Source organism: Leptidea sinapis, chromosome 1 (genome assembly GCF_905404315.1).
Source record: "Leptidea sinapis chromosome 1, ilLepSina1.1, whole genome shotgun sequence".
In the NCBI taxonomy this organism is placed as follows: Eukaryota; Metazoa; Arthropoda; class Insecta; order Lepidoptera; family Pieridae; genus Leptidea; species Leptidea sinapis.
The window spans coordinates 1,892,118-1,909,360 of NC_066265.1; the positions used below are offsets into that span (position 1 = coordinate 1,892,118).

The 17,243-nt window shown below is 34.4% G+C and overlaps 1 protein-coding gene across 7 annotated transcripts in view; it reads right to left on the reverse strand.

Annotated features, from left to right (window-relative positions):
• The window catches only part of LOC126979839 (tropomodulin-1), a 132,016-nt gene that overhangs the window by 71,884 nt on the left and 42,889 nt on the right, over positions 1 to 17,243 (reverse strand). For 3 of the 7 annotated variants that reach the window (XM_050829438.1, XM_050829419.1, XM_050829411.1), the window contains exon 1: positions 5,969 to 6,276. The exons of 1 other annotated variant lie outside the window; for it this stretch is intronic. In XM_050829438.1, the coding sequence (XP_050685395.1) occupies positions 5,969 to 6,079 (111 nt within the window). In that variant the 5' untranslated portion in view covers positions 6,080 to 6,276. Of the gene's footprint in view, positions 1 to 5,968; positions 6,279 to 17,243 lie in introns of those variants that run through there. 3 more of the 7 variants (XM_050829405.1, XM_050829409.1, XM_050829428.1) reach the window with 2 other exon arrangements.

Consider the following 17,243-nt stretch of genomic DNA (forward strand, 5'->3'; position numbering starts at 1 on the left):
ATGGAATAGGAGGACAAACGAGCGTACGGGTGATCTGGTGTTAAGTGATCACCGCCGCCCACATTCTCTTGCAACACCAGAGGAATCACAAGAGCGTTGCCGGCCTTGAAGGAAGGTGTACGCGCTTTTTTTGAAGGTACCCTTGTCGTATCGTCCCGAAAACACCGCACAAGTATATATAATATATACTTAGGTACTAACAAAATTATTATTTAATCCTTTTTCTCAGATAAACAATAGAAGTTACAAACATTGTGTGAGCGTTGTTTTACACAATGCAACGACTCAAGCGAAATTTTGAATGACTCTTTTGTGTGGACTCAAACAATGTGCCTCGTTGTCGGAGTTATGTTCTGAAAATGATAGATAATCTATTGTTTGAGCATTGAAAGAAGCAGTCATGCAACTAGATGGAAATAGTACATTGTTCAACATCGGGAGAAAGCAAATGATTCCTAACGCAGTTTGTAGGTACGAGAGAAAGTAAAGAAAAAATACAAAAAAAAACATATGGTGTCGTGGGACACCGGATATTATAAAAATATTAATTTTATTGATTTATTTAAAAAAAAAGAAATGGGCAGTTTCCACTAAATTCCGCCGTTTAAAATAAAAAAGAAGTGTGGGTATACTTATGTATGACGCAAGAACCTATACTTCTTTGGCGTAACAAAACAAATCCTTAAAATTATTTATTCGTCGTGTTATTCTACGTTTGTAGAAAGAACAATATTGTAAAAATCCATCGAATACGGCTGTATTGGCTTGAAACCTTTGCCTGTCCTAATAATGGACACAGAAACCAAAAAAAATAATTAATGTCGCAAACGTCCAATATGTCAGTGTAATTTTGTAGTTATAAACCTATTTAAATATGATTTAAATATTCGTTTATTGTATTTTGGTTTGGTTTGGCCTTGTTTCCAATGCTCTAAATAAATAAAATAAACAATCAATGTAATTTAGAAATGTGTCAAATGTCAATAATTGTTACTTGTCAATTATTTATATAAAAATATAAAGTGTCGTTTAAACTTTTGGTCTAATTTTTTTCCGTCTAGCCCTCTTTCGCAACGCCCGATAAGGAGCTTCGTTCCAAGAATTATGAAAATATATTTAAAGATTTAAAAATTCTATCAGTAACTAACAAAGTAGACTATTTAATAGCAAAAGAAAATTATTATTCTGATAGATTTAAAAATCCTATTACACTGAGGAATAACTTGGGAAACAATATTAGGAAAAGATATGTAATACCAAAAGTCACGGACTAGTTAAAAAAAAAAGGACTCCGTGTCACCTTACATAACAGTGTAGCACCAAAACAAGCCGATTAACGTGTAAATACATAGCCCCACGCACACACTTACACTACTACAGGCCGATAAGCGGCCATTATGAGAATTGTCATCGTCTGTGACAGATCAGTTTGCGTCTCAATAAAATATTTTAAAAATGCCGTCGTGCGTTGTTAAAAAGTGTGAAAACGATACTATATAAGTATTTGTGGCCATATATGATTATTTAAGGGAGAAAAAATTGTGTAACTAGTATCCCCCGTAACCGCACACACACTAGCATAACGGTGCTTCAGTTGCTAATATCACGGCACGGAGTCCTTCTTTTTTTACTGGTCCGTGACCAAAAGTATGTAATTATTACTGAGAAAGATTGAGGGAATATGAAGTGCCTAAACTTTATAACAGTATAGAATGGTTTAAGAGAGGTTAGAAGACTGTAAAGGATTAATTAAGAATAAATTAAAAAAGCCTTTTATTACCGTCTCCATTTAAGACTTAATATTTAAGTAGTATAGTTTTAGATATACTATGTTTACAGGTTAGATTATAACTATGTTATGAATTAATAACTAAGTCATATGTGTGTGTATTAGTAATATTGTAGTGTTACGTACAAATTATAATTTGCACGTAATGCACATAAGTATAGTACCTATAGTATAACGGCCGTTCCCAATATTCAGTATATCTCTTACTTGAGATAAAAATCGTAACTAACGTTGACCTTATCCGTTACACGCTGTCTGTCAATGAGACGACGTATAGTTTACCAGCGATAGAAATCTGTATGGAAATTGCATTTCACGCGTCTCAATATAAGGCGATAAAGGAATGACTTATCGGGTACATTGGGACACCTTCAGATTATTGGCAGCTAATTACTGACAGTAGAAGGTAGGAATGTATCTCTATCAGTAGTTAGTATATTGGGAACGGCCGTAAGAGCGTAAACTCGCCAACAAATTGTTGCAAAAGCTTGGCAAGACGTAAAAATTAAGAACCAATTGTGCATACTTTCATCATTAAATAAATTGGAAAAAAAATTATAGTATACACCCGAGTAGTAATCCCACTGAGACTCACTAATAATCTTTACTACTATTATTAAGTTTGTGAGGTTGTAGGGGGTAAATTCAGGATTTACTGGGCCAAGTTCAAAAATTCTGTTACCAATAGAAAGCCACGTTATTTGTGAGTCATAGGCTATATACAGGGTGGACCAAAAGTCCGTTTACATTTGAATCGGTTGCCGCGTCTAGCAGCGGCGGTGGAGGGGAGTGGAAGGGTTACGCATTGCAAGAGCGGCCAATGGGAATTTAGTAACATGGCGTCGTTAAGCGGTAGTCAACGTGCATTTTGTGTACGCGAGTACTATCGAAATAACGATTCTGCGACCTTAGCTTAACGAAAGTTTTGCAACATTACAAGATACGACACAAAAATCAAGCTCCATCAGGTGTGTTAATTAAAAAATGGGTGCTCAAGTTTGAGAAGACGGGTTCAACAATGGATTTACGTCGATCTGGCCGGCCTAGAACGTCGAGGGACCCCGAAAACGTGGAGCGAGTATAATCGTCTGTTCGTGACCAACCTGGACTATCAACTCGAAAGCGGTCTGCTGTCCTTAACGTGCCAAGATAATGATGTATTAAACCGCATTTTCAAGAAAGATTTAAGTCTACATTCCTATAAAATCCAAATGGTGCAGGAATTAAGGCCTCAGGACCATGCCACTAGGTTGCAGTTTGCGAACGAAATGGTAGAGCGATTCACCAGTTTTACAAACATTTTTTTCTCAACAAGGCACACTTCCACCTAAATGGGCATGTTAATAGACAAAATTGTCGTTATTGGAGTGACACTATGTCATGGTGATCAAAAACCCCTGCATTCCAGCCAACCAACCCAGTAACTCTTGACGAATTAAAGGATCGTATTCGCACAGAAATCCAAAACATCTCAACAGAAACATGTAAATCTGTCATCGAAAATTTCCGCTCTAGATTGCAGCAATGCCAGAATAATGAAGGATTGCATATGGATGATGTGATTTTTAAGAAATAAATTCCCCTTTTGTTTACTATCGAAAACAATAAACAATTTTGATCTACTGTAATTAGTTTTTTTTTAATCATCATTCCAATTATAAACGGACTTTTGGTCCACCCTGTATTAATCCGAGAAATTAAAATACTTTTCGTGGTAGTCGGATTTGCAAAGTAAGTCGGAGGAAAAACGGTACACATAAGTTTTTATGTAAGTAAAGTCCGAGAAAAATCTAAGGCCACGATCTATAGAGCGCACTAAGACTTTGGTGAGACTTTACTAGGAAAACTAAGCTGAGTGTAAGCTTAGCATAATCTTTGATTTCGTTTTATAGTCATTTGACAGCTGAAATATTACTAAGCTTGAGGCGAAGAGTAAGCAGAAAACACACAAACAAGGTGTTTTTAGACAAGTTTTGTGGTGAAAATATAGTATTTGGAGCTATGAACACTACTTTATCCTGTTAAACATACCCTTAAGTCTTACTTGTAGGTTGCTAATGCTTGCTGTTAGTTAAACTTAACACTCCAGGGCTATTATGAACTACCAGTTTTGTTTGCAGTTAAACAAGTTTTTTCTCGGTATGATGCATTTGTTTAGTATACTGTTCTCATAAAAGTTGCTCTTATAGCTTTTACTTTTTTGTGTTGGTACATTGATTAACAGTAATAATCAATAATGAGGATTGTTAGCATTAAAACTGTTTGCACCTGCTAAAATGTTTAATTTTCGACGCAAGAATTTTGAAAATATTGGCTTTGTTACATAGGAGCCGTGAACTCATATCGCTCAAGGTCGCCGGCATTTAGTGTCGCCTTAAGGCTAAGACAGCCCAATGCAAAAGTCAAGTTCGCATTTTATAACACTCAGCTAAATTGTGCGTAAGTAAAGTCTGAGCAAAGTCTTAGTACACTCTATATATCTCAGCCTCTGAGTCCCACTGTCAAACAGTATCTTTAAAAATAAAATATACAATTATCTTATATAAATAAACATCTAACAGTTATTTTTATTTACTACATAATTACAAGAATTATAACTAACAGGTGTACGGAGCATCTATTTGTACTCCCTACCCATTATATTATGATTGTTTCGCGAATGCCAACAGAATAGATTCGAATAAATTACAAGGAAACATATTCATGTGTATTTTTGAATCTGCTAATATTTTGACTTTAGAAAACAATTGCGCATGTATATCGAACACAGGTGAAAGATGAAATAGAAAGTTATGGTTTACAAGAGGAGAATCGTCGACAGATATTTAAAAAAAATAAACATTGTTGTATCTCAATATATTCTTGATAATTTTATGTATGTAATAGCCTACGAAGATTTGATAGTAATCATAATGGTAACACCAGAAAGAAACATAAACATAGAATGCCTACTAATCGGTTAGATCGAGTTAGTAAGTCTTTTGGACATGATCCCACAAAATAAACAAAGAAATGTGTCACGACTTTCAAAAGAATTGTTTAAAAATGTTTATGTGGTTAAAGGTTACTATAACATAAGTGACCACAGATTGTGAATTAAACGACTGCCCTTAGTGTATATAATAAATAAAATTTATACAGAAAAAAATATTACTAAAGAAAAGGAGCGCGCTGTGATTCTTGCAAATTTTATCTATTGACATTCATTAAGTGATTAAAAATGACATCTCGAATAAAAATATTTCAATACCATGTCTAACAGGAAACTGGATAGAACGATATGTATATATGCATATATTAAATAAAATTTAAGGACTGTTAATAACAATTTTGATCGCAGTTCTTTGTTTTGGAAGGAAAGATTATGGCAAGTGTGGCTAGACATAATGCTTTGAGTGAGTGTGTCAAAAGGCTTAGTAAAAACAAAATCATAGGTCGGTGTAATAAATGACCTTAATGCTTTGAGTGAGTATGTCAAAAGGCTTAGTAAAAACAAAATCATATGCCGGCGTAAATTAAGACCATAGTTTTACGTTACTTTCTATGTAAACTACAGTATTTTAGGACAGCACGGGCATATTATGTTATGTATAAACCTACACAACATGATAAAATACTTCTGCAAGAAACACTTTTCTGTGTGATGTGTAAGCATGACATTATTATTTCATATTGCTTTCGTAAATAACTACAAAGCAGTTGGAGAGCTAAAATAAAATGAATATTGTATACTAGCATTCAGAATCCATCTAAATTCTTATTTTTAGAGGTGGAAACCGTTGCGTCACGGGATTTATAAAAGATTTTGTGACACGTTGCCTTCACCTTGCTGTATTCTGGTTTATATAAGACGTTCTCTCAAGCGCAGAGTGACTTACACTTTAAATAAACGTTTTAACAATGACATTAGGCACTAAATTACGAGGCACGGTCGAAGAGAATGCAGGATACGCAGATCAAAGGCAGGTGAAGTGAAAATTATCGCTGAATACCGGAGCGGTGCTAAATAAGCTTCGCTGGCGAAAATACTCCTGATGCAGTCATGATCAAGGACGCTTATACCTCTAAAGCAATGCCAGCGCTTATATAGCGCATTTTATATGAGTCTGAATTGAATATAGAAATAGACACATCATCGAAGTAATTTGTAGACAGCGATTATAAACCCACAAAACTTACTGAAGGCATACTCGTTCGTGTGGTTCTCGTTGTGGTGATGGTTTCCACAGTCTCCACCGACTCGACATCGCCGTCGTGCTGGTCGCTCCAAGAACCAAAGAATTCCGTCATTGTCGAACAAATACACTACACTATATTAGAGACATCAATATCACTGCATTTCCACTTTCAGATTTCGCTTTCGATATGTCCCTTTTTAAGCTCAGCCATTTCTAGACCACTTTTTGCTACATTCACTTTGTATCGTTATAATTGTGCACCGGAGAGACGAGTTCGGCTAATCTTGCTCAGAATCCTACTGGAAAACTGAAATAACCGCCGCCAACAAAAAGCACCAGCCAAAACATTTCACATGCGTGATTATTATTAGTTTAGTTGGACGATCTAGCCGAAAGAGCTAAGTGTTTCGACGGCCTTTACGCATATTAAATCAGTTTAATTTAATTTGCTACAAATACGCGTCTCGGACGGTTTGTTCCACGTCGATTTGATGTATGCGTAGGCGTTGAAATCCATATTGACAATCGTCTGATTGAAACTATTTTGTTTTCCGAATAATGTTACGGGAGCCCTAAAGGCTAAATAGGGATTGGGTCGATCATGTTGGACACATATTGTGAAGGTCAGATGCTAAATAGAAAAATAGTTTATGTGATGTATAATATCCTATGACTGGTGGATCAAGCGTGTACAGGTTTTCAAAAATGTAATAAAATAGTCACAACTAAATAAGTACTCATCGTATTTTTGTGCCGAATTTTATGAACATAACAGTGGATTCCTGTAGCAGTCAATACAGATTTACAAGCCCGAAAAAAAAATAAGTAACTTTATGGACAAAAATAATTTTGCATTTCTTTTAAATATCACAGATAGAGCTCCGTTATTATTCAATAACAGAACGGCTTAGTATCGGAATCTTCATGAACTTTGTGACACTTGTCAATATTTATGCAAATGGTCGTCAGAGACATTTGGAACTTAATATCCTCTCGTTCCTAGTAAGGCCAACAAGCTTCATTTTCTAAGAGAATAATTTTAACCTTCACTTTCTGATTAATATTAAGTATCTCCTCGTTATCAAAACACTACCCTGGCCTGCTATAGCCTCTATCGGCATATTTAGCGTCGGTATATGTAGCGACGTTCAGTTTCGTTGTCGGTTGGAAGACATTGTCACAAAAATCTTGATATGCTAAGTCTGGTGAGACAGTACTTTACTTCAAGCCACAACCAGCAACTACTACTCTTCGGCAACACTCTTCTTAGTACCTCAGCTAGTTTATGCCGAGACTGGGTTTCAAACTAAGTCTTTTCCAAACTTACAAGTGATTATAGCCACAATTCCGCGATCGTAAGGAAGAAAAAATAATTCTTCAGAGAAACTGGTCATCTGTTATATAATATAATAAATACATAAAAATCTCTTTGGGCTGGTTGTGATAGTGGAACCTATGTGAAAAAATTGATGGCTTGGTGTCAAGTCGGGACGTAGCTTCAAAATTCCATTATTCAAAAGGATCAATGAAATCACCGAACCCTCAGGCATTCTCCGCCAGGCCTCGTTATGCGCCATAAACTTTAATGTCATTCTCACCAAATTGATATGAAGCGTTCCTCGACGGTAAGGTTGTAAAAGAAAATTCTTATGCGTACAACCGAACTGTGGAATAAAATTACTTGCGCGATTTTTCCATACGACATATTAAGTACCTTCAATAAAAGTCCGGCAGCACTCCTTTTTCTCTTTTGGTTTTGAAAGAGAGTACAAGCGTTGGTGATCACGGATTGTCAGGTGAACCTTCAAAAATACCTACATAATTACTTGTTTTTTCAATCTTAATGAAGTTATGCTTCTTTTGGCGCGTACGGGTAAAATTATCGGAGTGAACTTTTACGATGTGCGCGCACGCCGACACACAATTTTGACACTCTGACTTTTGTTGATCAACTAGACCATTTGTATCTGTAGTATCTTGCAGCTGATAGATCATTACAAGCAATTTAATAATTTATATTAGTATTAATATTGGTAAGTATAATTTTGAATAGGCTCTGTTATCAAAGTTAGAATTAAACTCAAATGATGACCGTGATTGGCGTTCATCCCTTAATGATTATGTATTTAAGCCTCTTGTAACTCATAATATGTCTAATGAACCGTAATCAATGGACTAGTATTAAATAAACTTCAATTAATTGCAAAATAAAAATTAAAAGTAAATTTTTTTCTAATTCTTTCCTTCTATTTAACGACATTTGAGTTCGTTGACAAAGTATTACAAAAATACGCGAAAGCTCATCGACATACCCCCTTATTCATGGTCCGCTAAGTTTAAACAGCCGCTTAAGAGTGTTTTTTCTCATTCTGACTTAGGTCAATAGAAGAAGACAGAGTGACAATTAGCAATGCTTTAAGTTAGAAGACTATTATGAATAAGGGGGATAGACTTCACCATTACGTGAATGTCGAGGCAATTTAGCTCTTTGGTAACACTGATACATAGTAAGAAGACTTAAACAAACAAAACCTTTTGAGTTAGTGTAGTGCTAGTGAATTGGTGTAATACAATATAAAAATAATGATATTATAAAAGACACATAAACAAAGTGAATTTCCCTTAATAGAGACCTTAAGAAATGTGTTAATCGACAAATTCTTAGTTTAATCTATCTAGCAGTTTAGGTTAGAGTAGAATAACTTATTAGTCTAAGCTAAGGCTAGATTGTAATGCAAGTGGGGCAACTTTATAATGCTTATTAGTTATTATGTTCCTTATGAGGAAAAAAATTCTTTCTAACTGTATAAAAATAATTTAATAATATTTATATAAACGTTATTTAACTGTGGTATAATAATATTTTCATTGGTTGTATTTAATACCTTCTTTACTATAATATTGTTCTTTGTACAAACGTAAAATAGCACGAGGAATATAGTTTTATAAGGATATTTGTTTTTTTTTACGCCAAAGAATTGCTTCTCATCTTGCTTGCATCAGCCGGAAGACGTCCACTGTTAGACAAAGGCCTCCCCCAAAGATTTCCACCACGATCGGTCCTGCGCTGCCCTCGTCCAACGTATTCCGGCGATCTTGACCAGATCATCGGCTGGTCTTGTGGGGGGGCCTACCAACACTGTGTCTTCCGGTACGTGGTTGCCATTCGAGGACTTTTCTGTCCCAACGGCCATCTTTCCGTCGAACTATGTGCCCTGGCTCACTGCCGCTTCAGTATCGCAATCATTTAAATCTAATTAATTATTTAGATTATTAATTATTTATTTAATTATTTCAAATCTTAAACATAATTTAATTTAATTGGTAGATAGATAGATTATTGCATCAAGCCATCCTATGACTGTATCGCGTAGGCGCCGACAGCTTTCCACTTAATATAGGTACTCTGATATAACATTGTATACGTGGCTTTCCCGACACTCATGTTTAACAAGCTCATTAGAAATTCAATTATATGCGCCTGCAAATAAAGTATATTTTGCGGTGTCGTTATTGTGTTACAAGAGATTATTTGAAACAAAATGTAGAGCAGAATGATCAAATTAGCCTCTGGATTCACGAAACATTATCAATTTTAATACTTACGTGATTAGGTATAAATTTAAACAAAATACTTTTTGAAGGATTAATACGCGTGTAATTGTAACAGTTTTCTTACATTAGGTACCTATTTGCGTAAAAGTTCATATTTATTGTTTTACTAGGTGACCCGACGGACGTTGTTCTGTATATAATAAACAAAATAATGTTTTTCATGAATTTGTCAATAATAGAAAATATGTCCATACAAACAAATATTGGAAATAAGAATAATTGCTTTAGATTGTAAATTTTCTCCCACAATGACAACAGCCACTTCGTCAATGGTGGGTGAATTAAACCTTCTTGTGTGTTCACCGGCAGGTGTTTTGTCAGCTCCAATGACAATATTGTGGCTTTTGATTTGCACGAACTCATGAACTCATGTTGCATTCTCAGCCTATGTACTTCATTGTCACTCTCAAACTTATGACTTATCAGTCTAAATAAAAATATTCTGGTAGATAGTTAACAACTGTTGTTAATTTACCAACCATAGTTAGCTAAAATTAAGTTTATTTTTTACCTCCTGAGAAAATTAAAAAGATAATATAAAGATTAGTTATTCATTTTAAACTATTCTTTCAATTTGATTTCTGAACGATGGGGGACACATTAAAGGAAAAAAAAATTGTTGTTTTTATTTAATTCTGAGTATTTTCCTTTTAAACCTTCCCTGGATTTCCACAAATAATTCAAGATCAAAATTAGCCAAATCGGACCAGCCGTTCTCGAGTTTTAGCGAGACTAACGAACAGCAATTCATTTATATATATACAGATTTAACCCGTCTTTTCATTACCTACCTTTGTAGATAGGCATTTCAGGCCCTATAGAAATGTATTTTATTTAAATGTATAACACTCGCGTTAATTAAAGAAGATTATAAAGGTATAAATTAATGTGATCGTTGTTTAAGTTTCATCACAATAGGTATTCAGAATCTTAGGCACCAATCGATTCAAAGGCTTCAAAGAATTCTCATGTTCTTTCAAATAATATTAAAATAACAAAAAAATTATAGTAGTAAAAATTAGTAAACTTCAATAAATACGTAACACGTAAGTATTTAGAAACATAAATCCGAAACAAACATTTATAATAGCGAAGTAGTCAGTAAGCAAGAATTCTTTAAAATATTCAATGTTACTTAAATTTTTACTTTGTTACAATTCATTTCATTCATTCATTTATTTATTTATTATTAATTATAATTAAATACATTGTTCTTCATGCCTAATACAAATTTACAGTCTCAGTCTCAAAAACAGAAACAAAGAGACAACTTTAAATTTAATTCCTCTGGATGGCTCGCTAGGGAACCCTGTGCAGAGCAGACCAGTGAATACCGCCTGCTATGTAATTTTATTTAATGAAATAGAACTACGACTGACACTTAAACAATATTTATCTATCTTAAAGGATACCTATCTTATAATAAGAACTGTATAAAATTAAATAATAATATACAAATGATTTAAGTTTTCTTTAGTGCTAATTCCGCCAATATTTGTTTTTAAACAATTCGCCACGTGTTTCGCCTCTGCACGAGGCATCCTCAGGACATTTTGTCTCGCCAAAATCTGGCACGAGACTCAAGTCAGACAAATATTGGCGGAATTAACACTAAAGAAAACTTAAATCATTTGTATAATTATGGATTTCCGCAAGTAACGCCTAATTCAATAAATTTTCTTAAATAATAATAGATAAAGCAAATAGTTATAAACAAATATTCATAATTAAGTATATAAAGTTATATTAATTTTGAGTTAGTAATTTTCCATCATAGCTGAATTGTAAAAGCAAATTGTTTGTACCTACATAGGTACAAGCTGTGCTCGAAAATTAATTAATTAGTATCTAACTTTAATAATTGAAATCATTTGATTCTGTTGGTAAATATTGATGAAATATACGCTAACGGCCTTACAAATAAACTTGGTATAAATTTATAGCTGATAATAAACCAAGAATATGCAAAATGTTGTCTACATCGCTGACAACACTGTCAATACAATGACAATTTTGAAGTTTTCCGAATGTCAAGCAGCCTTGCAAATAAGCGCGGGAAACGTTATACGTCCGAATAAACCAATCATAAGTTAAATGTCTATTTGTAAACATTTTTCATATTCTTCGATTCGACAATTTAAATTATGTGAAATTAGCTTTAAAAGCTTAGCTTAAGGATTGGTCTCCGCTGCGCTCCAACTAGATACGGCATAGATAGTCGCAAAGTGCGGCAACAAATACTACGCCTTTTTTTTTATGATAATATGGGACGAGACGAGCAAGACGTTCAGCTGATGGTAATTGATACGCCATGCCCATTAGTGCAATGCAGTGCCGCTCAGGATTATCAAAAAACCCAAAAATTCTGAGCGGCACTACAATTGCGCTGGTCACCTTGAGACATAAGATGTTAAGCCTCATTTGCCCAGTAATTTCACTAGCTACGGCGCCCTTCAGACCGAAACACAGTAATGCTTACACATTACTGCTTCCCGGCAGAAATAGGCGCCGTTGTGGTACCCATAATCTAGCCAGCTTCCTGTGCAAAGGAGCCTCCCACTGGTTGGGGTTTAAATGGGCGTACTCGAGGCATTCTCGAACAATGTGTGACGTCGACGTGCCACATGTTCTGTTAAACTTTGATAATAATTGAAACTATAATGCACCCGGCATTTTACGTACGTTTACGTAGTGAAACTTTGTTAAAATAATACTACAATAAATAAGAAAGACACTGGGATAACATATTATCAGTAAGTATTTTGTATTTTATTAATTTCAATGTAAAATAACACGAAGTTCAAGTTACAAAATTCGAAAGATGCCATTGAGTGTCAAGATGCCACGCACACAAGCATCTAAAGGTTGTCGTAATAAAAAAGCGATTGTTCTAAGGTAGTGTAGTATTTTGGTGGAACGCAGCGGAGACCAATCCTTAATCTAATGTTAAAAATTCCGTTACACAGATACTAATAAAAGCATTTCAACAAAAATGTTTGTTCATTTCAACAATACGCCGATATTTGCGAGCATAGTCGCGGGCACCCCAGTCGTATAAAATATATCCATGTCAATTCTTAAAACGTCGTAAATTTGCGTGGTTCACTCACGTGTGCGTGATGTGATTTCCGCGACGACCATCTTCAGCTAACGTCATCACCACCAAGGTGACTTACCTGCAAAACAAAATAAATTAGAGCATCCATTTTATTGAAGTAAATTTTCTTTATAGACTAGTGTCGATAATTTGGAAATGGAAGAGAATACAACAAAAATGAAAGGAAAAATAAATAAGGGGCGATCTGAGGTAGGGAAGTGGAAAAGGGGGGGTTAATAAGGGTAAAAACGGTTTATCTCGATTTCCGGCAAAACTGCAAGTCCTATGGAAATAAGTCAAATGGTAAAGTTGTAGGTAATAAAAAATCGACAACTTTTGTTTTTACAATATTTTGACATAACCACAATTTATGTGAAAAATTCATAAAACCAAGTTCTTTTGGTTTATTATTTTATTCTTTCTCGAAACTAATTTTTTTCACGAAATTTGGTGAAAATTTGCCTTTTTATGTCCCAAAAACACTGTAATTTATTAGAATTGAAGTCCAAATGTTTTAAGTTTAAGTGTTAATTCCGCTAATATTTTACATGCTAGGCAAACTTGAGTCTCTCAGGTTTTGGCGAGTCAACATGTCCTGAGGATGCCCCGTGTAGAGGTAAAACACGTGTCGTTAAACGGTCATTTGTATTCTGTAAGTAAATAAATTGTTTTGGAGCTCTGAGAATTGCTTAAAGATAAAAATATTGGCGGTTGAAGTAACACTCAAGAAAACTTAAAACATTTGGATAATAATTATGGATTTCCGCAAAGTAACGTCTACTTCAATAAATATTCTTAGAATTGAAATATTTATTTTTTCACCTTATTTTGATTCAAATAGCGAAAAAGAACCCTTATTTTCAATCGAAAATTAACCCGTCCAAATATCAGCTTGTTTCAAAATATTGGTCTGTTTTCTGTTCGTGAAAATCTCTACTTTCCGATAGTGTAAAAAAAATATAAATTGCAATGGTAAATGTTCGAAAAATTTAAGCCTATCAAAGGGCGTTTCATAGAGAATTTAATTTAATTTTTTTTTATTTATACTATTAATCATTTACAGAAAGAATCTTATAAGCTAACATAGTCCCGCAAAACTGTTTGGACAGTTTGTCTGCAGGATCAAGTCTCTTATAATACATTAATGCTTATTAGAACATTGATTTTATACAGGCGTAATTAACAAATATAGATAAATTAATTTCTTAAGTATAGTTTTAAATTTTCTTTTACTGGTTTCTAGTCGGATGTCCTCAGGCAAGCTGTTTAATAGATAAGGTGATATTAATGTTAATTGTGATCGGGCGAGTAGTTCGTTTGTGAGATTTCTAGCGTGAGGCTAGCGGTGATTTATAGATTTTTTGAACTAAGAATACTTATTTACGCGTTTGGCTTGGATAGTAAGCTGGAGAATGCGTGACGAGAGACTTCACACATATTTTCTACCTAAAATAAATAGCTCTAGAATTTCGCGGTAAACATATATTATCTCTACAACAATCTAAATCAAGATAGATATATTTTGTTATATTTTTAGTTCTCAATGTCACAGTGAATTTTATGAGCGGATTTATCTTAGGAAGACTATTTCCTACCTTCATAATTACGTAAAGTGTCTGTCCGATTTGAAATACCGTAAAGTATTTTAATTTCGTAATTTTAATCGCGTCCCACACTCAGCTAAGTTTTTTAGGGGTGGATACTTAGGTAGTTTTACTTAAGTAAAGTCTGAGCAAAGTCAAAATTGTACGCTCAATAGATATCAACGTAAGTATACAACCTATACCCAGTATTGCCATAAAAACTGAAAAAAAGAAAAAACAAAATTTCCTATAAAACAAATAACACTTATTACTTTTACAGTGTGTTAGGTTAGGTTAAATACATAAATATAAAACAATTAAAAATATAAAAAGCTTATTCGAAGTGGTCTCCATTGGCTGCAATACAGTCCTTTAAACGTTCAGGCCTGTTATTAATAGAAGCACGCACTTTGTCCATGGGAAAATTCTTAAGGATTGTTTAAGGGAAACCAAATTATCAAGACGTTTAGAGCAAACCGTACTCTCTAGAAATGACCATAAATCATAATCCGGGATTAAGATCGGGACTAGACTACGGCCAGTCTTCAGATCTGATGATGTCCGAAACGTTCATATCCAACCAAGACTGCGTAGACCGAGCTTTATAACCCGGTGCCGAGTCTTGCTGGAAGGGCAATTCTTGGTTATTGAGCATGGTGTTTGTTGTTCAGAGGCTTCTCTACCCTCTCAAGAATGATATCTTGATACACTTGTGCCGATGTTTTGATACCCTTTTTCAACTTTTGATTTCTTTTTACAAAAATATGGCTCAGTCACATCTTCATAGTTAATATCCCACCAAACCATCACTGAAGTCGGATAGTGCCCACGATGCACTCTGTCGACTCTCTTCCTTAGAGATTTGAGCATAATTACGGTCATTTTGATTGTTAAAATGTTGCTCAAATGTAAAAAATTCTCATCCGTAAACAAAAAATTTCTATGACATTCCTTTGCGAACCGCTTCAGTAGTTGTTTCGATTTTACCACCGTATTTTTTTTTTAGATTATCAGTTAAGACATGATGAGTACTTCTCTTATAGGTTGCAAGTCCTAAGTCATCTTTTAAAAACTACACCCAAGTGGCCGTACTCAAGCCAGTCTCGAACAATGTGTCACGTTGACGTGCCACATGTTCTGTTAAACTTTGCCAGTCATTGAAAATTTAAAATGCCGGGATGTGTAGTAAAACTTAGTAAAAATAATACAAGAAATAAGTAAGACACTGGGATCACATATCATCAGTAAGTATTTTGAATATTATTAATTCCAAGGTAAAATAAACGAAGCGTATGTTAATAAATTTGAAAGATGCCATTGGGTGTCAAGATGCCACGCACACAAGCATCTAATAGTAGCCGTAATAAAAAAGCTCTTATTCTCAGGTAGTGTGGAATCTAGTTGGAGCACAGCGGACACCAATCCTTAATCTAAGGTCTGAATATTTTATTTTTTTACTTAATAATTACTTTAATGTAAAATTCGAATAGTGCCTACCAGACTCATTTGTCAAATTTAAAAGTGAACGAAACGTTAATTATTTATGCCCTACTTAACTCAAGTAAAAAAACAAAAAGCAGCCAAGTGCGAGTCGGACTCGCCCATGAAGGGTTCCGTAGCACCAAGACGATTTATGACGAATTAAAAAAAACTACTTACTAGATCTCGTTCAAACCAATTTTCGGTAGAAGTTTGCATGGTTAATGTACAATGTACAATTTGTACATCATATATTTTTTTCACCACTTTGGAAGTGTCTCTCGCGCAAACTATTCAGTTTAGAAAAAAATTATATTAGAAACCTTAATATCATTTCTTAGACCTACCCCACGTATGGATTTAATGAAGAAAAATATTTTTTTGAGTTTCAGTTCTAAGTAAGGGGAACCCCCAAAACTTTTTGCTCATATAAAAACACTAGGTATAAGGGATTGCTTGTTACTAATTCTGGTTGGCTTCACAACATACATAATAGCTTTAAGGGTAAATGTTATACAATTTTATAATAAAGTCCCAGCCACAGTTCAGGCATTATCTATAAAAAAAAATAATGTTTTATCAAGTAATGGCTCTGTCATAAATCCTACTACTCCACAGCTGAATATCTAAGTGACCGGACAGCCTGGGACTAGATTATGCTAATTTCATAGCAACAGCAATGACAGTACAATATTGTATATTTTATTAAAAAGAGCGCAATAAAAGAATGCTGGGAGAGTTTCTTGCACCGCTTATTCTCTCTTAGAGCGCCATTTGTTTCCGAAGCGGTATTAGTATCTAGTATATTAGAAATACATCAAAAAGAATTCTAAAGGAATCAATGTTGAGAAAATAAATGTCTTTTATGCCATTTAACCCACATCGCTATGCAACGCCAAAGGTGAAATGAAATTAAAACAATGTTTAATTACAATCATATTGAAACAGGAATTGTTTCTTCCGAGTGCGGTATTATAGCCACATATTATAATGATGTTATTCATCTGTTTGTACGTGGGAAGTTCGCGTCATAAAGCCTACCGTTATGACTGACGCATGCGCAATGCGCTGTGCAGTGTTCGCGTATCGCGTTAATGATAAAATTTGCGCTTACTAGCGCCATCTAGTTGTTACATGAGAAACTATAATGTTTGAATTTTTTTGTCAGCTAGTGCGTAGTAAGTGGTCATAGTTATTAACAATTCAGTCCGTTATAGGAATACTTTAGATAATTATACGTCTAGATAGAGCCTCTTGCTACTAAACAACCGATGAAAACAGGCCAGGTGTATTACTTCAGTGTGCGTGACAAGCTACGTCTTACACTCGCGATTTGTATGTCACTTTGTGTTAGTGTGCGTGCATTGCTAAAAATAAATTGCATTGCAATTTTTTTCGACGTTTTCACAGCTGTCACAGTCTATCTAGACTTATAAATGATCTTAGAGGAATATAAAAGTACTGGAATTTTACTTTTGTATGTTTCAGGTACTTATAGTAAT